The sequence below is a fragment of the Sorex araneus genome, chromosome 2 (assembly GCF_027595985.1).
Source record: "Sorex araneus isolate mSorAra2 chromosome 2, mSorAra2.pri, whole genome shotgun sequence".
NCBI classification, from domain to species: domain Eukaryota; kingdom Metazoa; phylum Chordata; class Mammalia; order Eulipotyphla; family Soricidae; genus Sorex; species Sorex araneus.
The window spans coordinates 281,344,419-281,369,636 of NC_073303.1; the positions used below are offsets into that span (position 1 = coordinate 281,344,419).

A 25,218-nucleotide genomic window follows, 5' to 3' on the forward strand; every position below is an offset into this window, starting at 1 on the left:
AATAAAATTAAAAAGAAAGTCCTTCCAAAAAAAAGAAAAAAGGAAGCTAAGAAAAGGCCTAGGAATAGAAGGCCGACAGGAATACTGTCCTTGAGAGCAGATTCCTTGTGAAAATGGATGTCACGGAGCCGTACCAACCAAGGCTTTTAGTGTCCTCCAGGGTCAGCCTAGACTTACACTGTCCAGGATGGCAGCCACTAGCTACACACAACTATTGAAATCAAAATTCAATAAAAATTTGAAGAATTTTAAGAATGAGGGAAGCTAAAGTTCCTCAGTTGTATCATCAATAACCACAAACGCCCGGTGGTTTTCATACCGGATTGCTGTACAGACTACCAAACGTTCCGCCCCTATAGAAGTTTTGATCCTAGGGTACTGCTCTAGACCATCTCCAGTGTGTTTCCAACCACACACTTCGTAATTCATTCCACTCAAACCTCTCTATTTCTAAGTCTGTTCCTAAGTCTTGCTTGAGGTATGATGACCCAGATCAAGTTCCTGACAACAAGCGCCTTACCCTGACCCTGGGCAGAGCCTCTGTCACAGCAGATGGCCCAGTGGCAGTGATCGGCGATGGAGCTCCTGACCCCAGGACCCTTACATGGGAGCCGAGTTCTCTCCTCTGCACCTTTCTTTGTTATTCTGTACATCATGCAGTTGTAGGGAAAGGAGAACAGAGCCTTCCAGGAATGATGGCGAGGAGCCCTTCTGGGAAGGAACTCTGCGGTCACTGTGTGCCTGGGTGGAGCAGACAGGGAGGAACAGACGCAGAGAGTGGTGGCGAGAGGAAGGCAGCAGGAAGAGAGAAGGTAGGAGGAGAGAGGGTGCCGTCAGAGCTCTTGCTTCCAGCAAATGGGGCGAGTATTTCATGGCCAGCAAGGAAGTCTTAGGGTGTTATGGCATATTGTCTGTGGGTCCCAAAGAATCCCCAAATCTCCTCAGTTGGGTAACACCCAGAAAGGGAGAAGGAAGAACCATACCTTCCAGAACTCACTGGACTAAGTCAATCCTCTTCTCACCGAATCGTGCAACTTGAGAAACTTCCTGAACTGGACTTGAGTTCCTGATTCCCAGGAGACCAAGGCCAGAGAGAATGTGATTACTGCATGAATCCTAGCCAGGACATTTTTGTTAAAGAAAAATGAGGCTAGGGGACTTGGAGCTGGAGAGGTAACACAACAGGTAAGCCATTTTTGCCTTGAATGCAGCTCACCTGAGTTCAATACCCAGCACCACATATGTTTTCCTTAACCCTACCTGGAGTGATCCCTGAGTATAAAGGCCTGATAACAACCAGGTGCGTGGAAAAAAAAAATTGAAAAATGGGGCTACTCTCAGCAGAGTGAAGAAGAGGCCTGAAGCCAGCCCTTCCTTCCCCCACCCAGAAACTTCCTGGGTGGTGCGGACCAGGTCGAGCTTGGTCCCTGTGCTGTGGTATTATTGGGGGGTGTGGGACCACACCCACAGTGCTGAGGGCAAGTGTCATGCCCAGGCAGGAATTGAAGCCAGGACCTCGCACATGACAGGCACAGACTCTACCTCTTGTGTTGTCTCCTGGCCCTTCTTTATACACCTCTAGTGATTGAAAACAAAGCCAGGGTCTGGAGAGATAGTACAGCGGGTATGACACTTGCCTGGCACATGGCCCACCTGGGTTCACTCCCTGGCATCCCATATGGCCCCTGTGTGTCACTGGGTATGATGCAAAAATCAACCCTCTCCCCACCCCCCACCAGAAAACAAAACAACAGAGGTGGCAGGTAAGTGGTAGCAGATGCTGGCAGCACACGGCTTTAGCACTACCACCACTGGGCTTGCCAGCTTGCTTCTCCCTTGCTCACTGCCCACTGCCAGATTCTGTAGGTCTTTGCTGAGACTGTTCTCTGCGGTCTTTGAAAGGCTACTCCGTTAGCAGACACCAGAGGATTGGGAGAGATGATATTATTCCTCCTCTTTCTCCCTTGCTCCCCTCCCTCCTCTTTTCTGCTGCCCAGAACCCCGTGGCTGCACCCTCCCTTGGGGTAGCTGGTTGGGTGAGGCTTTCTTTGCTGGTTCTCGCCTCTGCATCTTCTCTCTTGGTACTTTGTGGCCCTGCGCCATCTCCCAAATTCCAAACAAACTCCTTTACTTCAATATTTGTCCCGGGATCTCTTTCTTGGGGATACTAAATGAAGTTATAAATTAATCACAGCAATTAATTTCCAGCCTCCCTGGATGAAAGGTAATTAGTTGTATTCTCTACGCAAAAGGTTTCAAAGCAGTGTGTGTGCTAAGCCAGTTCACATGTATGCTCTGTCTCCAAGAAACTGACAAGAGATACTCAGAATAGGCCAAAGTCAGCCCCTAGGGGCATGCCTACAACTGACAAAACTATTTATTGTTGGATGTCCGGCTGTCAGTTCTGATCTTGTTGATGATCAGAGGAATTCACTTATTCTGCAAATATTTCCCGAGCTCCAACTCTCTGCAAGAGGCCCAGACCGCGCTGGCTACACTGAAACAAGTCCTGTCTGTTTTCTCTGAGATGTGGCTTTTTAGATTACTGTTATGAAACACTAATAAATCTGCTCAGAATTAATGTTTGAATTATTGTGGGACTGGTGACGATCTTCAAGACAGTGTGGGATGACTCTTACTGCCAGGTTGATTGTTCCTGTTCCACATTCTACAGTAATGACTCTGCCCTTTCCCCAAGAAATCACCACTAAATGCAGTGCCAGCTGCAGAATTGCCGGGCAAACCACAGGTCATGGGGATTTAGCTTTGGGAGAGGCTCCCAGGAGAAGCACCAGTCCCCTGCTGAGAGAAGGTTCCAGAATGGAGAATCAGGAGTGCTGAGTGACTACGGTACTACTGAGAAGTGGTTCCAGGCAGCCAGCTGCCTTTTGGGGGCTCCAGTTCTTCACCTCTAAAGTGAGGGCAATGGGGTTTTAGGTCATTCATCATTTACGAATCTTCTAAGAAGCAATGGACTGAATCAGACCTATACTTTGCTTCCTTTTCTAATTTTTTCCAGTTCCACCAGGTTGGTCTACAGGTTGCCATATACTGTGGAGTCACTAGGTAAGTCTCGCCATCAAAAGTGTTTGTAGTGGAGCCGGAGCCACTGTAAAATGGGTAAGGTACTTGCTTTACACACAGCCAGCCTGGATTTGATTCCCTGATACACCAGATGGTACCCCAAGTCCTGCCAGGAGTGATTCTTGAACAAGAGCTAGGAGTAAACCCTGAGTATCACCGGCTGTGGCCAAAACACAAAACAAAGTCAATAAAAGGGTTTGTAGGGGCCTGACCCAAAGAGTGTTAAGAAAAAGGGAACTGTCGAAAGAGGACAGGGTGGAGAAATATAGGAATCAAGATCCTTTCTGGGCCGGAGAGCACTGGGGATCTAGAATTGGGAGAAGACCCTGCCAGAAAGCTTCCTGTTGACAGCGAGGTGCAAGGAACTGAGAGTTCCCAGTAGAAGGAAGAATATCAGAGGTTTCCTTCTGGCAGTTTCTCCTGTGGATATCAACCTTGGCCGTGTAGTAGAATCATCCAGGGAGCTCAAAACCCACCAAGTTCCTCTCATCTTTGGAGTTAATTGGTCTTGGAGAGGCTTGCGCAGGAGCACTTTGCAAAGTGCATGGGAATAACTGGATTGTGAAGCCACTGGCTGAGTCACTGAGTGGGAACCAAACACGGGAGCATCCCACGGTGCTCTCAGAAAGGGACTTTCCATTCTTCCTATGGGCTGGCTTCCTCTCCAGCCGCAAAATTCCAAAGTCATGAGTGGGTGAGAGAGAATGGAAGAGTCAAGACTTTGCAGCTTCCAATTCTGAGGGAATGGGAGGGGCTAATTCCTTCACTTTTTATGAGTCTTAATAAAACTTGTTTTTTCTCCATGAATAAATGCATAGTACTTAAGCAAAACTTGAGAAATAAGGAAAAAAAAATCATCTCAAAGTGTCAAGTACGTTCATTCCTCAAGGACAATAACCGTGAACAGCACTAATATTTTAATGCTTCTTTCTGATCTTTTCTTGATTATAAATTTATTTGTTTGAATGCTTTATCCCACTGTATATGCCCAGGTGGAATAACTGCTGCCTAAGAACAAGATCTCCTCAAGATCCCCTCACATTCTGTTTTTTTGTAAAGAATGGTTTTGTTTTGTATTTTTTTTGGGGGGGAGGCTTGTACAGGCTGTGCTCAGGGCTTACTCTTGGTTCTGTGCTCAGGAGTCACTCCTAGTGAGGTAGAGGGGACCATAGGTGATTGCAGGGATCAAACCAGAGTCGGCTTTATGCAAGACAAGTGACCTCCCTACTATACTACCTCTCTGCCACATACATAAGATTTTATTGGAATGCAGCCATTCTCATTCGTTACTTACCACTCACAGCTGCTTTTGCACACAGTGGTAGAGTTACACAGAGGTATAGTAAATAGCAACTATTTACTATCTGGTCCTTTATAGAAAAAGATGTGTTAACCTATGGTAGATATAAATCTGTACTCCACCTTTCACATTTTAGTTTTTAGCATAAATATTTTCCATGTTGTTCAAAGTGATTCGTGAATACCATTTTTATTAATGGCCAGGTTGTAAATTAATTGTTTTTCTATTAGGAAACGTACATATTTTTCTCACAAATATTTTTGCTCTTAAAATGAATGTTTTAGTGAGTTTATTTGGATGTAAACCTTACCTGTATTCTCAATGTTTTCTTAGGGTTAGTATTCAGATTATTCAAATGGCAGACTGCGGCACTACAGGTGCTTAGTCCATTGTGTTAGTTTGTGATCTTCAAGAGCATAGGACAGGGCTGAAGCAATAGCACATCGCATTTGCCTTGCACACAGCCGACCCAGGTTTGATTCCCAGCACCCATATGGCCCCCGCCCCCAGAACTGCCAGGAGTAATTCCTGAGTGCAGAACCAGGAGTAACCCCTGAGAATCACCAGGTGGGACCCAAAAAGAAAAAAATAAAAGAGCCGAGGACATCTGCCCAAGCAAAACCCCAGCAGCCACACCCATAAGCCACTGCCATGCCTTGGCCAGACTCCACCACCTCGCGTGAGTATCACAGAGATCCTAATCTGCCCGAAATTTCAGGAACACAGGTTCATTTTTGGCTGAAAACTCCAGGCCTTCTCAGAATTGGGATGGGCAACCTTCTTCCACATCCCTGTACTTCCAGAAGCCCCCAGCAGCTACTCCCACATCACCATATAAGTTCATCTACCAGACTTGTTCCAGAGACTCCCGAATAAATCTCAAGAGATAAATAAAATAAAATAAAATAAGAATATAGGACAGAATCTACTTCACATATATGACGGCCATGAAACAATTTTTGCTTTTGATTTTAGATAGAGAAGTAAAATATTATTTTAATTGCCTTTCTTTTGTGCCTGGGCTGGAGCAATAGCGCAGCAGGTAGGGCATTTGCCTTGCGCGCGGCCAACCCAGGTTTGATTCCTCCGCCCCTCTCAGAGAGCCTGGCAAGCTACCGAGAGTATCTCGTCCGCACGGCAGAGCCTGGCAAGCTCCCTGTGGCGTATTCAATATGCCAAAAACAGTAACAAGTCTCACAATGGAGACGTGACTGGTGCCCACTTGAGCAAATCGATGAGCAACGGGATGACAGTGATACAGTGACAGTTCTTTTGTGCCTAATGAGATGGAAGCAGTTGCATTTTCTCTTTTGCACACTATTTTTCAGTCTCTTCTCTTGTCTCCTTTTGCCCAGGACAGATGGTGGGTGCAGGCTCTGCCTTCCTACCTTGGCATGGAGAAAGGCTCCTGCCTCCACCTGGTTCTTTTCCATGTATCTCTCCAAGTGAATTCTGATGGCCTCAAGGATGTCATCCAGACCACCGCTGAGGGGAATATCCATTTGTTCTAGGCCAGACCCTGCCAACTGCTTGCAGAGCACTTTCATATCCTGGAAACGACAATGCAGAGCTTAGGTGAGTTACACAGAGGGAGGAGAAAGCACAGAGCTCTCACCAGCGGAAGCCAGCTCTCTGCGAAATACTTGAGCTTGTCGTTCTGCTACCAATGGATATGGGGATTCAGAGAGACTGGCAAAGTCTTCTGAACTTCTTCCTGGCGGAAGAAGCAGGTTCTCTTTACTTAAGGATGCATTCTATGCTAGTCTTCCTAAGCCCAGGCTCACCCAAAGCGATCATCAAACTAAGTAAATAAGAATTACACACTGAAAGCAACAAGGTGAAATTTATGAATGTCATAATGTCATGCAAGATGAAATCTATAAATTTCACAATGTCAGAGTAGGCTAGAACTGACTTAAAGATAACTTTAGTGTCTCTCAAGGGTTGTAGTTGGGCTACATCGGATAAAGAGCTAATATTTAAGATATGTAACACACAAATCTCAATGACAACAATAAAACAATAACTCCCTCAAAGAATGGGAAGAGGAGATGAATAGATACCTTCCTGAGGATATACAGATGGCCAGTAGGCATAAGAAAAAGGGTTCATTCTGACTTATTATGCAAATCAAAATGACAATGAGGTATTATCTCATAATAGTAAGAATGATATATATCCAGAAGAACAGAGGGGCCAGAGAGATAGTATAGCTGGTAAGGTATTTGCCTTGCATGTGGTTGACTTGACTTCAATAACAGACACCTCATATGGGCCTTGGAGCGATATAGGTATATATGCACATGCATATGCTGGGTATATATGTATATACATATGATATATGCATGCATTATGGAATATATGTGCAGGCCTTATCTATAATATTAAAATTCTATTTGACTATATATATATGTATATGTCAAATCCTATTTGTCCCACTTTTAGCACTGAGCCAATACTTGGCTACAAGACAAGATGAAATCTTGCAGTTTGCTACAACTAAGATGACACTGTTGGGTATTATGCCAAGTGAAATGAGTTAGAGGAGAAGGTCAATACAGCTAGTCTCAGTTGTCTGTGGCATATAGAAAAGCAAAGCAAGGAATGGACAGTATGAAACAGTGACCATCCCTTCACTTTAGATTTTACGTTCAGATTACCAAGCAGCGGGGGTCGGCAGGGAGGAAGAGGCAGACTAGACATGACAAAAGGTCACTGACAGGATTTGGGGCACTTTGGAGATGGAGATAGTGCAGATATGATAACTGTACATCAAAACCATAAGCATTAATACTATCCTAAACATTTTACCTAACTACTATATATATGTATATATACATATATATATATATATTATTTAAGTCATAGGGCCAGAAATATAGTACAGAGCTGTTAAGGTGTTTGCCTTATACATGGCTGACCTGATTCAATCCTCAGCATCACATATGGTCTCCAAATATCACCAAGAATGTTCCTTGACTCACAGAACAGGGGAGGAGTCGGTCCTTCTCCTTCCCCCCCCCCACAATGGGACCCTGAGATGACGCCCACACATGGCCACCATCTCTTAAGCTCCCCCACTGCCACGAGACACACAAACGAATCTCGGACCCGAGCAACTTGCTGCATCGATCTCTCCAGACCCTTATAATTAAAATTTTAGAATTCCTAAAGTGCATGACCACTCTTGGGACCACGTGACATTATATTGTACCCATAACAAACAATACAAAACACATTGTCTAGCATTGCCTTTTCGGCAGGTGTGAGTGGTGGTGGGACTGGGCTCAAATATCGAAGGTAACCGAAGTAGAGAAAGAGAGTGCTGTGCAAATTGTCTGCCACACAGGCAGGGGGAGGTGTGGAATGGGAACTTAGGTGGTGGAAAACGTGCACTGGTGAAGGGATGAGTGTTTGATGATTGTATGATCGAAGTTCAAATATGAAAGCTTTGTTACTGTACCTCACTGTGAATCAATAAAAAGCTGAGGGGGGGAGTGTCCCTTGAGCACAAGTGAGGAGGAAACCCCGAGCACTGCTGGTGTGGCCCAGAAATTTTTAAAAAGGGCTTAAAGTGGGGACTGGAGTGATAGCACAGCGGGGAGGGCATTTGCCTTCCATGCGGCCGACCCGGGTTCTATTCCCAGGATCCCATACGGTCCCCTGAGCACTGCCAAGGATAATTCCTGAGTGCAGAGCAAGGAGTAACCCCTGTGCATCACCGGGTGTGACCCAAAAAGCCAAAACAAAAAACAAAAAACAAAAAGGGCTTAAAGTGGGATATTAGCTAAGAAGAGGAGGAGGAAGAAATAGATTTATATGTTGTCAGTTTGCTTATGGTTAGACAGAAGAAGGAACTTCCTGACAAGTGAAGATGATTGCGTGGGTTTTGACTTTTCAGCTGAAAACATGTCAGGGCTCGGTCGGAAAGCGAGTGGCCTGCATGTGGTTTCTGCAGGTGGCTGGGGGCCCTTTGGTCTCGTCCTCAGTCATCCAAACTTATCACATTAAACAGTGTGTGTAAAGCACAGCCGGAAACACCCTTCAAGTTCCCTTCTCTGTCCTTTACAGGGTGGGAAACATCACCCATCACCGAGAATGCCAGGAGGCAGGGGATGTTCGGCTAGGCCGGGGTCCCAGCACTCACCAGAATTTCCTGGGACCTCTTCCCATCTATGTGTCACTTGGGTCCTAACGCCAGTTGGCTGAGACTCTGAGTTAACCAGATCCCCTACCCAGACTTGGAAGGATTTCACTGTATTTCCCTTGTGACGCTGACAAGGACTGTGTAGAGGCTAAGAAGGGGCATCGCAGTGCTGACAGTGGAGGGTCTCTGGGCCTGTAGGCCACCCAGGGCCCACCCAGCCCCACCTACCTCTTCATAGCTCCTCGACAGAATGCGAAGGTCTTCTTTCAGGCTTTCTATTTGACTCTCTAGATCCATTTTTGTCAAATTAGCTTCATCAATGACTTTGTACAGAGAGCTAATTTCCGCTTCTGCTGATTTTCGAAATGATTGCTCGCTTTCATATCTGCAAATAAAGGAACTTAATCAGCATAGCTGGCAATCGGAAAGGAAAAAAAATAACTGCTGTTTAATGTACCAACAGGTCAATTATGTGACAGTTAGACAATGGATGTGAAAGGTCACTGTTAACAGCTTTGAGAGCACGGGTGGTGCAATTGTTACACATTTAGTAAAATGAGAGTGAGACTTCCAATAACATGGTGAACGGGAATAGAGCAGGATGGGGAAGTTCTCCAGGAGCTCGGGCCATTGTAGTTCCTGTTTGGGGTGGGACATCCGGTGGTGCTCAAGAGTTGTTCCCGGTGGTCTTCGTGGAACTATGTGGTGCTGGGGGTTGGACCTAGGGTTTCTGCTTGCAAAACATGTGTTCTAATGCTTTGCCTTACATGTGGCCATCCCTGGTTTGATCTCAGTCACTGCTTATGATCCCCTGAGCATAGCCAGGAGCATAGCCTGAGCACCACCAGGTGTGATTCGCCCTCCCCGACACCGTTCCCCCCAAGCCCCCAATAAATAAATAACTATTAAAAACAAAATATTTATTCTCAAGCCCTTTAGAAAGTTCTAGTAGCCATGTACACATTGGGGGAAGCATTGTACCGAGTCCAAGCAAGAAGCAGGTCTCTCAACGCTCAGTAAGACCTTCCGGCAATCTTTAGCAACACTGAATCTGGGGCCAGCCCCCTCAGGCGCCGGGTTTCATTAGTGCTTGTGGTTGCACACTGCATTTAGGTGGCTCTGATATACAGCCAGGACTGAGAACTGTTGCACAAAGCCACCAAAATGGGGCCCGGGACCGCAGCATAGCGGTTCATTGAGACTTACTAGGGATAGAAATTTCTCACCCCATACCTCCTAAACCAGAAACTCTGAGGGTGGGTACAGTAATCTGTATCCTCTCTAAAAAGCATGTTAGCTTTGCTCACCCATACTCCACACCAAGTGATTCTAGGGAAAATTACGGAGTTGTGGGGGTCTAGTCTATGCCTATGGGAGGATTTGCACCTGTCCATCTTTGCTCTGGATTCCGCAAGACCCTGGGCATCCCTCCAGTCCTCCAGGAGTCAACAGATACATAATTATTTTTGTTGTTTACCCATCTGCCCAGGAGCCTGGGGTGCAGAAGGGCTAGCCCCTGCGCTGCAGACTGTTACCTCTCTTTCAAGTCCTCTGCACCTGCTTGGGTATTCTCCATTTGCAGCGTGAGCCGGGCATTTTCCAGGACTGCCTCAGCCACCTAGAATGATCAAAAAGACCAAAGGAGACTTACATGGTCATTGGCAAATCTTTCCTTGTTCTCCTGGGACCGGAGCTGGGCACTGAGACGCTGCAGACTCAGAGCATCTTTCTTACAGCAAATACATTTGGAATGTAAGTGCTTCTCTCTAAGAAGGTATGGGGGGATGATGTAGGCACGCAGGCAGGCAGGGAACGCCCCTCCCAAGGCAATGAATTTCCTGGGAAGTAATAGCTCTGAAGTTGCAAAGGCCAACCTTGCAGAAAACAGGAACTAAGGCCTGATAAGACCCTCACCTGGCACCAGCAATGGACCCTGAGGAGGCTGCACCCTGGCCCCCCTCCCCCAGCAGAAGCTACAACAGGAACAAACGACCAGCAAAGAAATTTCAAAGAAGACCATCACCACTCCCAACCCTACCCCCCCTAAGCAACCTCCTTAACAACGGACTTTGACCTAGGTAGAAGCCCGATGTGGGGGCAGGTTGGAAAAACCCTATAAAGGCCACTTTGAACAAAGGAAGAGCGTGCATATGCTGCCTGATCCCATGTGCTGCCTTTGCCCACGTGGCCGAACACATGTGTCACCCACATCTCCCCTCTTGAGATGTGTACTTTCATGCTTTCATGTCTAATGCTGGGCTGTGTGTAGGGGCTCTCTCCACCCTTGGAGAAGCCCTTTCTCTCTTGAGCCATTACTCTCCACTTTCTCCCACTTTCTCTTCCTCTTCTCCTTCAAAAACCTCCAAATAAAATCTGCTTACTTCACTGCTTGTCTACTCCTGAAATTCTTTTCCAAGAGGTCAGACATTATAACTCAGTAACTCTGGGTCCCAGGTGGCAGAGGTGGATCAGGAGAAAGTGACCATCTTTCTCCTCCCTGCTTCACATAAGTCACCAGTGGGGCCCACCGACATCAGGGAGAAAGGACACATATACACACAAAAGCAAAACAAAATCTGATTCTTTAATTGCTGATAGAATTGGGTTTTAGAGGCCAAATATTTATTCAGGCTGAAATTGTTCTTAGACTTCGCTATAGTGATAAGCTTTTGGTCACCTCACCAAAAAATTTCTGGCTCCTTAAATGAAATTTCACTGACTTGACTTAATGGCTTTTAATGTTTTCTGGTCATGGGTGACTTGCAGAACTGATGCAAACCTCCGGATGAGTGTTCTCCAGCAGAACTTTCTGTGATGAGGAGGCCGAGCTCTTCGTTCAGCACAGCAGCCACAACAGCAAGAGAAACTCAACATTTCATGTTTTTAATTTAAATTAGTTAATTGTGTATCTCACTATGATTCAATTTTAAAAAATAAGCATTTTTATTTAGAAAAGGAAAAGTTTAAACTAGTTAATTGAAATAGCCACATGTGGCCAGAGCCACTGCATTAGTGTAATACAGTAGCTCTATAATTTCAAAACAGACAAGTGAAAACAAGTATTGTGCTTTTATGCAGGTTTTTTATGGAAACGTGGAGAGCTTTTACTTGGTTTCCTAAACCCTTCAGACTCCTCAATGGGTGGGAATTAGCTCTCCCTTTAACCATTTTTTGCATGTTTAGGGAGCTCACCTGGTGCTTCGGGGATCCTCTGGGGCATTGCTTGCTCCTGCCAATTTGGGGGGACCATGTGGCATCAGGGACGGAAACCAGGGCTTCTGTGTGCAAACCATGTGCTCAATTTTTTGAGCCACCACCCCAGAGTTCATTAACCTGAGAAACTTTATACATACACACATATGTGTATAAGGGGAGAGTTTTTTTTCTTTTGGGTCACACCCAGTGGTGCACAGGGGTTACTCCTGGCTCTGCACTCAGGAATTACTCCTGGCGGTGCTGGGGGACCATATGGGATGCTGGGAATCGAACCCGGGTCAGCCATATGCAAGGCAAACGCTCTACCCCGCTGTGCTATCACTCCAGCCCTAAGGCGAGATTTTCTTTTCCGTTTGGAGTGTATAAACTTTAGAAGGATGAAAATCACTGTTTTAAGCGTTTTAATCAGTCTATTTGCACATGAACGTGATTGGGTTCTGGACTCCTTACTGACTCAGAGGAGGATTTTCAGTAAGGGATAGCCCAGGTTTGCCTGCTCCCATCCTACGCCAGAGCCTGGAGGGAACAGGGAAGGCTAGTTCCCTAGTAGGGGACCCTCCCTAGGCTCACAGGCTGGTCTTTGTCTACTGGGGAAAGCTAGACTGGAGGAAAGCTGTGTACTAACAAAGAAAGACGTTGCTAGGCAGGAAGTAAGGAAGGAGGGAGGAGACAGATTACCAAGACGCCTGACTTTTGCAATACTTGGGTCATTCATTCATTTACATACGTGATCTTGATTCATTGAACCCACAGACCCGTCTTTCCCTCAGGCACAACCAATCAGATGACAAAAATGGTTAAGGGCCTGAGATACAGGAAATCACACACGCTCAGGCGGTTGTGTGTGTGGTGGTGGTTGCTATTGTTGGACTATTGCTGAAATGACCATTACTGCTGCTACTGATTCCTTCAAGGAATCAACTCAGAGGTGTGCTTTCTGCGCATACATACGTGTGCTATTCATACTCACCATCCACAAGAAACTAAAGCTGGTGAGAGCTGCCACAGCAATACCTTTGCAGGGAGCCAGCCAGGAAGGACACTAGGTTTCTTGCAGGCAGAAAGGGGGGTGGGGGGGACCCCTCTGGTGATGTGTATTGGAAAGAATGCTGTCTGGAACCTCAACCAGCCTTTGAGATAAAGACCCTTCAAGACAAAGCCTTTGGATGCAGGATTCCAGGCCCAGAGCATGGCTGGACCCCAAAAAGAGAAGGCTGGGACAAGAGGAGCCAGCACAGCAGGGGAAAAGGCTGCAATAAGAACTCAGGAATGGACCAGCAGAACCAAGTGCTTTCCCCCAGGAAAAGGCTGATTAACTCCTGCTTGTGTAAAGAATTTCAGACCAAGGCAATTATGGAAAATATCCATATGTCACTTCCTTCCAAAATCCATTCTGGCCTCTCTCCACTTTGGAGAAGCCTGTGCTCTCTATTGAACATGAGACTTTCTCCCTCTCCTCATTTCCCAAATAAACTTACCTTATTTTGCTACTTATCTCCTACCCAAAATTCTTTTCTTGGGGGCTGGAGCAATAGCACAGCGGATAGGGCGTTTGCCTTGCATGCAGCTGACCCAGGTTCAATCCCCAGCATCCCATATGGTTCCCCAAGCACTGCCCGGAGTAATTCCTGAGTGCAGAGCCAGGAGTAACCCCTGAGCATCGCCGGATGTGACCCAGAAAGCAAAAAACCAAAAAACAAAAAAACTTTTCCTTATAAAAATTTTATTTAAGCACTATGAGTCACAGTTATTCATAGCTGGGTTGTTGACCTACAATGTGCCATCACTGACCCCTCCACCAATGCCCACCTCCCTCCACCAGGGTTCCCAGGTTCCCCTGAAATACTTTGCTGAGGGAAAGCGATCAACCTGGAAAATCAGGGCAGATTTTGAACCAAGTTCTCTTCTCTGCAAAGAGCAATTCCTCCCTCCAGCCCGAGTTCCATGACTCTCCACAAAATTGGGCGGCAGGATAATTTCCTGTACCTGGACTTCATTCCTTCTGCCCATAGTGAGCGTTCGTTTCTTCTGTGTAGCTGTAGGGGAATGTGCCTTCATCCCAGGTGGGTGAAGTGGGGAGGCAAAGGCCAGACCATGCCGCGGAAGCCTTGAAGATGCCGGGGAGTGGATGACGGAGTGGGGTGGGCACAGCTGTGCTCAGTTTGGGGGTGGCGCCTTTGACTTCTGGGGCGTAAGGTTGCCAGGGGTGACGGCTTAGATGTCGGAGAGGCTTTCTGAACCAAAAGGTCAGTCCAGGGACCAGCCAGGAGCCTCGGGAGGTGATAGCAGTTTTGATGGAGGTTGGGATGGAGTGGTCGATGCCTTTAAGAAGGCTGGAGGTAGGGGGCGGGCAGGGATCTGTCTGGTTTTGATGATGGGGCAGCAGTGGGGGAGAGAGGAGACACAATGGAGGCTGACCTTGAGGCTTTTTGGTTTTGGTTTTGGAGGGCCATCCCTGGCGATGCTCAGGGTTTACTCCTGGCACTGCCCTCAGGAATCACTCCTGGCGATGCCTGGGAACATACGTGATGCCAGGGATCAAAGCTGGGTCGGCCGCCTGAAAGGAAAGTGCCCTACCGGCTTTGCTGTCTCTCTGGCCCCTGACCTCAGTTTTGGGTTGAGCTCCTGCCTTCTTCAATCTCTAGGGATTATTTCAGCACCTGAGTCATCACACCCACCCTGAGGCTCCAGCCCCTCCCTCACCACTCTGAGAGAACTTGGCGGACAGGTCTGTTGGACAGTGTGTATTTGTGCTGGGGGGAGGGGCGGCCGAGTGGTGCTCAGGGATCACTCCTGCCAGGGCTTGGGAACCCTGTGTGGTGCTGGGGGTTAAGCCATGGTGGGCTGCATAAGGCAAGTGTCTTACTGGCTGTACTGTCTCTCCAGCCCCGATTCTGTTCTCTTCCACTCACCAGCTAGAGCCATTTTCCTTGGCAAATATCTCAGAATTCGTTTCTTGTCCACAGTGAGCAGAAATGCCAATCCCAGCTTCCGGGCTGCCGTGAGAATTAACTGTACCTGTGTTTCTGCAGCCTTGCAGGGGCCTCGAACGTCAGGGTCTGTGACTGATGGCCACAAGTCAGTGTGGGGGCCAGTCACTGTCAGGGAAAGCGCCGTGTGTGCAGCCTGGCTCTGTGCCCAGCTGAAAGCCGACCTCTCCGCTTCGTTAGTTTCCTGTCAGCCTTCCCCGCCCATGTTCTCGGACAAGCGCTGGTCACTGAACTAGGAGAATTTGATCCCGTCCTGCTGTCCGCCTCACCGTGGAGGCAGTTATTAGAATAAATGGAGCTGGTGGTGGCCGATGAGGGACTGACACACAAAGTATTAAAAAAAAAAAAAGAGGACAAGTGGTAGTTTCAAAAGGGTTGTCACTGGGCCAAAAGCCCATTGCAGGCCTTTTTTTTTTTTTTTCTTTTTTGGGTCACACCTGGTGATGTACAGGAGTTACTCCTGGCTCTGCACTCAGGAAACACCCCTGGCGGTGCTCAGGGGACCATATGGGATGCTGGAAATTGAGCCCGGGTCGGCCGCGTGCAAGGTAAATGCTCTACCCGCTGTGCTATTGCTCCAGCCTCCTGCAGGCCTTGTTTGGAGTGAAAGATTGGCATCTCGGAAGCTTCAGCTGTAGGTATGAGGAGAAGGAGGGCAAGACTGGCCTCTGGAAGGGGGATACAGGTGGGACAAGGCTGGAGCAAGGGTCCCTTTCTCATGTCTCCTTGACTCTTGGGTTTCGGATGAGCGCTTAGCATGACTTGCTCCAGCAATAAATGAACAAGAAACATTCTGGATCCCTCCGGACCCTCCAGCCCTGCTTTTCCGCAATGGCGGAGACTGCACTGCCCTGTGAATTCTTTCCGGATTCTTCCCCTCTCGCTGCTGACAATTCATGGCTCTGTATCACAGTCTGTTCTGTGTTCTTCCTCTAGCTTCCCATGGCACACCTTTACAACTTTTTTTTTTTTTTGGCTTTTTGGGTCACACCCAGTGATACTCAGAGGTTACTCCTGGCTCTGCACTCAGGAATTACTCCTGGCAGTGCTTGGGGAACCATATGGGATGCTGGGGATTGAACCTGGGTCAGCTGCATGCAAGGCAAATACCCTCCCCGCTGTGCTATCGCTCCGGGCCCTCTTTTCAAGTTTATTGATGATACTTGCTCAGTCTCCTTCACTAGGTCTTTCTCTCTATCTCGTACCCCGTTTCTCAGAATTAGGCCTGAGGGTTGTTCTTTGTTATCCCTTAAGGGATCTGTTCCCTGTATGTAGACACCAGTACCTATGCTAATAATTTCTACATGGGTATCTCTCATCCAGAACTTTCCCTCCAGTTTCAGGCTGGCACATCCCACTCTCCTTCCTCTATTCCTTACTTGGGTGATTCTCAGACATTTCAAACTTAACATGTCCCAAAGTGGAATCTTAGATTATTTTTCCCCTTAAATCTTTCCTCCACTCTTATTCTTTTCCATGTCGATAAATGGAACATAACAGCTCCATATCTAACCAGAGACACAGTCTTGACATCTTACTTTTTTTCATCTCCGACATCTTATACAACACCAAGTCTAGTCAATTCCACCCCCACCCAATGTCTCAAACCCACCCACTTCTCCCCTTCTTCACCGAAAACCCCTGCGGTGCAGAGTTCCCACATTCTCCTCTTTCTTCCTACAGACTCTTTTATTCTAGTCTTTGAGACACCTGTTTTGCCTTACCAATCCTTTCTCTTTTTTCCTATTTAAAATGTTTAAACAAATCATTACACTCTAGGTAACACAATTATAATGATATAACATTAATACATCACGGTTATAGCACCATAACATTTGTCACTTTGATGTACAGAGTTACTGCAACTATGCCACCACCAAAGTGCCCAGGACACCCTCCGGCCATTACCACCGTCCTCTGTCAAGTCTATTCTGCCTCTTCCTCCCCTTCTACACTGCTTCTGCCCACTGCTTCATTGCTTAGTAATCTCCATTGTGTAATCTTTGACTAAAGGTTGATCCTCATTCTGTACTATTTATCCCTTTGTTTTGCTGTGTAACACAGAGGAAGGAGTGAGACCACATGGCATTCATCCTTCTCCTCTGACTTACTTCACCTAATGTGATGCCTTCTAGTTCCATCCAAGTTACAGCAATCTCATCTTTTCTTACAGGAGCATAATATTTCATTGTGTAAATGTATCACAACTTCTTTTTTGCATTCCTCTGACACTGGACATAGTCTGGCTACGGTACTTAGCACTACAGTGAACTTAGGTGTGTGCTTATATCTTTTTAATTTCAAAAGACATATCTGTTTAAGTTCAAAGGTGTATCTTTTTAAGCTCTTGGGGTTGATGTTCTTGGTTGTATAGAAAGCCACCATCCTATTTTTCTTTCTTTCTTTCTTTCTTTCTTTCTTTCTTTCTTTCTTTCTTTCTTTCTTTCTTTCTTTCTTTCTTTCTTTCTTTCTTTCTTTCTTTTTTCTTGCTTTTTGGGTCACACCCAGCGATGTTCAGGGGTTACTCCTGGCTTTGCACTCAGGAATTACTCCTGGCAGTGCTTGGGGGACCATATGGGATGCCAGGGATCGAACCCGGGTCGGCCGTGTGCAAGGCAAACGCCCTACCCGCTATGCTATCGCTCCGGCCCCAAACACCATCCTATTTTTCATCAAGAAGGGGATTTTGAAAAGCCACCAATCCTGTTTTCCGTAAAGACTGAACGAGATGACATTCTCACCGAAAGTGCTTAGAAATGGTTCCTTTTTCATCTCACCCCCACCAATGCTGGTTGTTTCCAGTCTTTTGGATCTATGCAATCCTCACTTGTGCGCAAAGATATCTAATTGCTATTTTGATTTGCATTTCCCTCATAATAAGTGATGATGAACACTTTTTCATACACTTTGGTATGTCCTCTTTGGGAAAGGGTCTGTTCATCTCCTCTCCCCATTTTATGATGGGATTATTTTGTTGTTGCAATTTGCTTGAGCATTGCATATTTAAAGAATATTAGCCCTTTATCTTGCCTCTTGTGGATGGTGTGCAAATATTTTTGCCCATTATGTAGGTCATCTTTTTTAATTCTATAGCCTCTTTCCTTCGCCATGCAAACATTTTTTATTGATTTTATTTTTGCAAACATTTTAAAAAATTTGAGATAAGTAGATCTAGACCCAGTTGATTTTTTCTTCTCCTGTCTTTTTCCTTTTTCACAATGGATTCAAATCATTGAGGAGCCCTCTAAGGTCCATATCCTGGAGAGTTCTGCTATGTTTCACACCATGTATGTTACAGGTCTCATCTTGTCTCAAGGCCTTTAATCCACTTTGATTTAACTTTTGTGTATGGTATGAGATAGGCATCTGGTTTAATTTATTTGCATGTGTCCATCTGGTTTTCCCAGTACCATTTGTTGAAGAAGCTTTTCCTGCTACACTTCATGCCTCAGGGGTTTGTCATAGATTAGCTGTCCATATATCTGAGGGGGTTTCTAGCTAGGCTCTCAATTCTATTCTATTTGTCTGAGAACCTACCTTTATTCTAGTAGCACACCATTTTGATTACCATACCATTACAGTAAAGTTTAAAGTTTGGAATGCAATACCTCTCATTGTCATTTTCTTAGAATTTGACTGGGGCCGGAGAGATAATACAGCAGATAGGGCATTTGCCTTGCACACAGCCAATCCACATTCGATCCCTGGCATCCCATATGGTCCCCCATGCACCGCCAGGAGGAACTCCTGAGTGCAGAGCCAGGAGTAACCCCTGAGTATCACTGGGTGTGATCCAAAAAGGAAAAAAAATAATTGCTTTGGCTATTTGAGCAGTTTTATGATTCCATACAAATATTAGTATAGCTTGTTCTAAGTCCTTGAAGAATGTTATTGAATATTTCACTGAATCTATATAATACTTTGTATAGTATGTTCATTTTAATCATGTTAATTTTTCCCATTAATGAGCACGGAGCATTTTCCCATTCTCCAGTGTTCTCTTCATTTTCTTTCAATAAGAACTTAGAGTTGTTTTTTTTTTTCCTTTTTGGGTCACACTCGGCGGTGCTCAGGGGTTCAGGGGTTACACCTGGCTCTGCACTCAGGAATTACTCCTGGCAGTGCTCAGGGGACCATATGGGATGCTGGGAATTGAACCCAGGTCGGCCGAGTGCAAGGCAAATGCCCTACCCGCTGTGCTATTGCTCTAGCCCCAAGGACTTAGAGTTTTTGACATATAAGTATTCATAACTTTTGTTGACCCCTAGATACACTAGGCTTTTGGACAATATTCTATTATTTCCTCTTCTTGCGGGGGGCGGGGGGGAACTGGGAGCATCCCAATCAGTGTCTAGCAGGCCCAGGAGCCATTCCTGGTTACTCTTGCCCGACCAGGCAGCAGTTCAATAGCAGGGACCCAAGGCTGTGGTGCTGCTCTGCCCGGGGGTGCTCAGGCTTCTCTCGGGCGGCCTGTGTGCCACTCGGTAGACTGTGCTGCTGGTGACTGAACAGGAGCTGCCCACGTGCAGGGCGTGATTTATAAACCCCTGCACTATCTCTCTGGGTCTGAGAAATTATGGGAAAATAAGTTGGCTCTTTTATCTTTCTCTTCTAGTTTATTGTTTGCATATCGAAACCCATAGATTCTACTCTATTGATTTTTGTAGACTGCTTCTTTGCTGAATTGGTTTACTGCCTCTATTATATATATATATATATATATATATATATATAATATATATATATATTTAGTGGAGACATTAGGGTCTTCTATTTATACTTCACTCAAGTGAGAGAAGGAATCCGGAGTTCCAACCTCCGCCGACAATCAAGAATCAGGAATGCTGTCTCATTTGCCAAGGAGTCAAAAATCAGATGGGCTGAACAACTAATGCAATTTAGAGATGACCGCTGGACTAGAGCCGTTACCAACTGGATTCCACGAGACGTCAAAAGAACATGTCTCCACCCACCTACGAGATGGTCAGACTTCTTCGTCAAGACCCTGAATGAATGGTTTGAGGCTCTTCATGTTCCTGAAGCGAGCAGATGCCATTCAGGTGCTCTAGCACTTGACAGGGAAGAATGGAAACGTTACTGGTGTCCGCTCGAGCAAATCAATGAGTAACGGGATGTCAAGTGATCAAGTGATCCATATTGTCATGTAGCTATCACTATGCCAATATGAATAGAAGACCCAATCCATTCTTCACCCCGAGTCAGGAGTGACCTCTTTCAACTTAAAAATCAGATCATATCACTGTGATCAAATGAAAATAAAACCCTTCAGAAGTGTTTCTTAGACCAAAGCCCCTGTGGGTGCCTGTGGCTTTCAGAACCTGCCATGTTCACCTGTCCTCCCGTGGATCACGGGACTCTGCTTCCTCAAGGCCTCCCTGGCCTGACCTACTTCATCTTGCATGGATGCTCTCTCATCCTGACCCTCTCCTACCTTGATCTCCATCATGCTCTCCTCCACCTCCCCTGCCTTTACTCCGCTCCTCTCTGACTTCTGAGTTTTCTTCAAAAACACTTTCCACAGATTATGATTTTTTTAATCAATTGGTTTGTTGGTTATTATCTCCATTTCCATCACTAGAACATAAACTGCTTAAGGTCAGGCACCCCTGGCTGACCAGCTTAGTGTCCCTTCCCTGCAGTGTGGCCCAAGGGGTGTCCATGCATTAGCCAGCAGAAGGCTGCCCTTTCTTGGAGAACCAAGGCAGGGAATACCCACAACTTCGCCTGGTTCCAACCAAACATCACCTGCCACCTGTCTTCTTCCTCCACTTCAAGCCAGAACTGTCAGTTCCCCGAATTCACATGCTTCACTCCGTTCCCAACCTTGGTTTTAGCCCTAATGATCTCTTTTCTGGTTTAAATAATAGTTATCTCGGGATGGAAAACATGCGGTCCAAGCTCAGTGAACTGAGATTGTAGCTGTTAAGTGGAGTTGGGTGGGGTGTGTGTTACCAAAGAGGAGAAGTTGAGGCATCTCCAAAACCGTCCACCTCAGTCTAGTCCCAGAAAGAATTCGTGGATTAATCCCTGGATGAACCCGAGGGATAAAGTTGGGTCCTGCTTCAGAAGGTCAGAAGAAGGGAAATTTGTGAATCCACACTGCACAAAAGCCTTGATCTCATTGGAAAAACTAGATTATCACTAAAGGAAATAAGTCATTGTCCAGTGGTCAGGAGAGCGTGGGAGAGCTTTGCTGTGCAGTCAGGGGGCCCCTGTGTTCTGGTGCTGATGCTCAAGGTGAGCACAGAGTTTCTCGAACTTCTCAAACTCTTCCAGTGTGGGTTCTGGGTTTCCCTTGGTCCTGCCTCCTGGCTTCTGGGCAGAGAGGAGGGTTTGTCCCGGACCACCAGTGCCAGTGTTGGACAGGCAGGAGTTGAGGCGCTACTGAATGTAGCTCACTGTCATGGTCAGAGGAGTTGTTTGTAATAAGGAGCCAGCCCTCTGGGTCTTACTCTGTAAAATCGGAGTGGTGAGCACCAGGCACATCAATATAGAGAGAGACTGTGGGTAGCTCTCACGTCTCTCTCCAGAAGGCTCCCCCCTTCCTTTCCTCCCTCTCTGGAGAAAGTGCTTCCTAGCTTCCCATCCCCCACTGCGGTCTCTGTGCTGTTCCACAGCACACCTTTGCCAAAGGCTGTTCCCTCTCTCTCCCATCCAGGCCATCTCACCAGACATCCTTGCTCTGAAACTTTTTCAGAATCACCCAGTGTGAGCCCAAGTCTCGTCAAAGCCCCTCCTAACTCCCATCCTGAGATGTCCGCTCTGTCCACCTCTACTGTGCTTCTGGTGCTGTTTGCCAGGCTCTATGACCCAGGGCCACGGAGTGGATGGTTGGGGCCCCTCCCACTGGCTGTGGTCTGTGGCCCCCTGGCATGGCCGGCCCAGCTCTTCAAGTAGCCCGCCCCGAGGACGAACAGCCCTGCAGGGACAGAGAAGTCTTTGAGACTTCTCTGACGGGGGTGGGGGGAGTGGGGTGGGTGGGGGTGGGGGGAGGGGGGTGCATTGTCACCAGGTCCCCTGCTCTCTGCAACAGCCACACCCACCCATTCCCCATGCTGACGCAGCTGCCACGGGGACCTCCTAAACCCTGCCAATGAAGATGTTCTGCTGACCAGGACTGACCTCTCAGCACATTTTTCTGAGCTTTCAAATCCCTGAAAAAGGACTGTGGAACTGCCTGGAGGTGGGGGCGGGGGGCTGCTCCTTCCCCTGGCAGCGGAACCGTCTGAGTCTCCAGCCCTGGGACTGAGCTGCCTGACAAGCTGGAAGCCGCCCCAGCCTGGCGCGCCCTACTTCCCACTGTGAGTTTCAGTTAGAGCCGAGCGGCGTGAGGATCCGTCACTGGGTCTGACAGCTCCCTCCCAGAGAACAGTGGCAGGGGAGGAGGAGGAGGAGGAAGAGAGGGAGGAGGAGGAGGAAGCCCTGCCCGGCGCAAGGGCTGGCTACCTCACTCTCTCCTGATATCACCAATGATCTGCAGAGCGTTCACCCTGGAGGGTTCTGGGACTAACATGGGGTTACCAGTGAGTGTAGAAGGGGGTGTAAACCTGTTTCAGGGTGAGAAACATTCACCTGGCCCTGTCTGGGATGGAACCTCAATGGGAAACTTCAAATCTTGTGTTTTTACTCTATACAGTGGGCTGGCGCAACAGCACAGTGGGTAGGGCGTTTGCCTTGCACGCGGCCGACCTGGGTTCAATTCCTCTGTCCTTCTCAGAGAGCCTGGCAAGCTACCGAGAGTATCCCGCCCGCACGGCAGAGCCTGGAAAGCTACCTGTGGCGTATTCGATATGCCAAAAACAGTAACAAGTCTCACAATGGAGACGTTACTGGTGCCCGCTCGAGCAAATCGATGAACAATGGGACAGTGCTACAGTGCTACAGTGGGTGGTGTGGGCTGAATACAAGTCTCCGTCCCCCCCACCCCCCGTTTGTATTTTAAAGTCCTAACCCTACCAGGGGAGAGTAAAGGAAAACAGGGCGTGAGGGTGAACCCTGTTCCGGTAAAACTGGCTTCGCTGCACGACTGCCCTGTCTGGACAGAGATGTACAGAGGGGAGATGAGGCCAAGCTGAGACCTGACAGCTAAGAAGAGGCCCAGAAGAGGCCCGTGCCACCGACAGCTCAGGCTTCTAGCCTCCAGGCTGTGAGCAAGTGCATCTGTGAGCGTCTGAGTGCCTGGCACTTCGTCCTGGCAGCCCGAGCAGACCCGTACACTGGGCACCGTCCCATCTTCCCGGGTGACATCGACATCTGCTGAGAAATCAGACGAGGCAGGGAACACAAGTTCTTCAGATGTGTGCATGTCACCGACGGTGAGATCTGCTCCAGCTCTGGAGGCTACACTTTGCGTGGGTTTTATCCCCAGCACTGCAGGGTCCCCTGAGCATGGCCAGGAGTGATGCCAGAGCACTGAACTGGGAGCAGCAAGCAGCCAGGTGTGGCTCAAAAGCAAGCAAACAAAAGCACAGGTGTCCAGCAGACATGAGTGTATCTGAGGCCAGCCGGGCCTAGTGACAGTCTGGGCGCTTTATCTTCCCTAGATTTTCTCACTGTTTTGTTGGGAGCTTTTCTGCAGGGGGATTTGCAGGATTCTGGGGTGCCTGGACAAGGGCGGACGGAGTGCAGGGTTCCGAGGTCTGCTGGGCTGGGCTAGCCTTAGGGTATGGCTCTGGCCCGGGGGCTTGCTCTCAGCAGTCAGAACAAAACTGGCAACAATGTACTCCCCAAGCATTGTTACTTGGGGCCGGGCCTGGAAGCCCACTTATAGCGAGCTCTCAGGAGGTTCTAGAAGCTTCCTTCTAGTCCTCACAGCAACCGATGAGAGAGGTGTTTCACCCCTGCCCGGCAGATAAAGCAGTCGCACTCTTCAGGGTTTGGCCGGGCTCCAGGCAAGGGAACACTCTCAACTCACCTGTCAGGTAACTTTCCTCACCTTTGGCGGCACGTGAGGATGACAAAGACAGAGTTCCAAGGACAGGAGGCCCAGGCACGGAACTGGGAAGCAGCTAGATGCTGAGCGGCGTGGCGAGAATTCAGGCAAGTTTATGCTGGGATTCGGGGAGCTGTGACCTCCCGTGGTGGCAGGTGACCAGCTGCTTTCCCAAAGCAGGATGTTGACCTCAGGATGTTGACCGCTTCCCTCACACTTTTTTTTCTCTCTTTTTTTTTTCTTTTTGGGTCACACCCGGCGATGCACAGGGGTTACTCCTGGCTCTGCACTCAGGAATTACTCCTGGTGGTGCTCAGGGGACCATATGGGATGCTGGGAATCGAACCCGGGTCGGCCGCGTGCAAAGCAAACGCCCTACCCGCTGTGCTACTGCTCCAGCCCCATTCCCGCACTCTTTCAACTCCTGCTGAGCTCAAGCAAAAATGTCCCCGTTGCTGCTGACGGTGCCTTTGTGGAGATCAGCTCATTAGAAATCTATGTACGCGCCCCCAGCTGAAACTAGGCTTTATTTTTTTTAGATTGAGCCCTAAGCTTGAGTGAGTCAGCATGGATCCCATAGGGGACCCTGCGCCCCCCCCCCTTACTTGTCCTCCCCTGGAGCCAGTTGCCTGGGGTCAGCTTTCACTGAGTTTAACTTATTTTTGGAAACTGTAACCCATGATAAGGTCTTTCCTCTTCATGGGTGCTTAGTTGGGGTGGGTTTTAGCTTGAGAGCGGTTCTCGAACCTCCTCTCCCACCCTGGAGCAGACGGCTTGTAGAAGAATTTCTTGCCCTGAATCTGCCTGGAACCATCCCAACCCAATGGGTCACAAGCAGGAGTTTTACATTATTGTCATGCTTTTTATTGTTGTTGGGTTTGTTTGTTTGTTTGCTTCTTGCATCACACCCAGCGATGCTCAGGGGTTACTCCTGGCTCTGCACTCAGGAATTACTGATGGAGCTGCAGGGGATCATATGGGATGCCTGGGATCAAACCTGGGTCGGCCGTGTGCAAGGCAAACGCCCTACCCGCTGTGCTATCGCTCTGGCATGCCGCATGGCACTGGACGGGCACTGCCTTTTCACTAAAGGTACCAGGAGACGCCCGTTCCACATCAGCAGGGAGCAGCCACCTTGTTTACTCCTTGTGGTCACAGAGGGTTCTGCTGTGTGTCTGAGCCTGGGTGGGTGGGCTTTCAGGAGCTTGCCATTTCCCTTCCCCTCTGGGATTTTACAGAAACCCTCTGTCCCGAGCTAACTTCAGGACTCTGACTGAGAACCTTGAGCCTCTCTGGTCTGAGTCTGCCCTGGCCGTCATCTGTGTGCTGTGGTCTGCATTCCGTGGGAGGGAGGTGGGGTGGTGCCCGGGAGGAACTGAGGCCACGGAACTCCCAGCATGCACCATCTGCTCAGCTCAGACCTGACCGACCAGCTGGGAGGCGCTACTTCGACTGTGAGACTGGCCAGTTCCTGAGTGGGCCCTTGAATTTTCTCTGCCAAATTAGCATTCGAAACTTCAGGAGTTTG

At 47.9% G+C, this 25,218-nt stretch overlaps 1 protein-coding gene across 1 annotated transcript in view; it reads right to left on the reverse strand.

Annotated features, from left to right (window-relative positions):
- Window positions 1–25,218, reverse strand: part of BFSP2 (beaded filament structural protein 2) — a 94,406-nt gene that overhangs the window by 53,595 nt on the left and 15,593 nt on the right. Inside the window, exons 3-5 of the mRNA XM_055124788.1 lie at window positions 10,067–10,149; window positions 8,760–8,916; window positions 5,773–5,934 (exon numbers count right to left, since the gene is read on the reverse strand). Coding sequence (XP_054980763.1) covers window positions 5,773–5,934; window positions 8,760–8,916; window positions 10,067–10,149 — 402 coding nt within the window. The remainder of the gene's footprint in view (window positions 1–5,772; window positions 5,935–8,759; window positions 8,917–10,066; window positions 10,150–25,218) is intronic.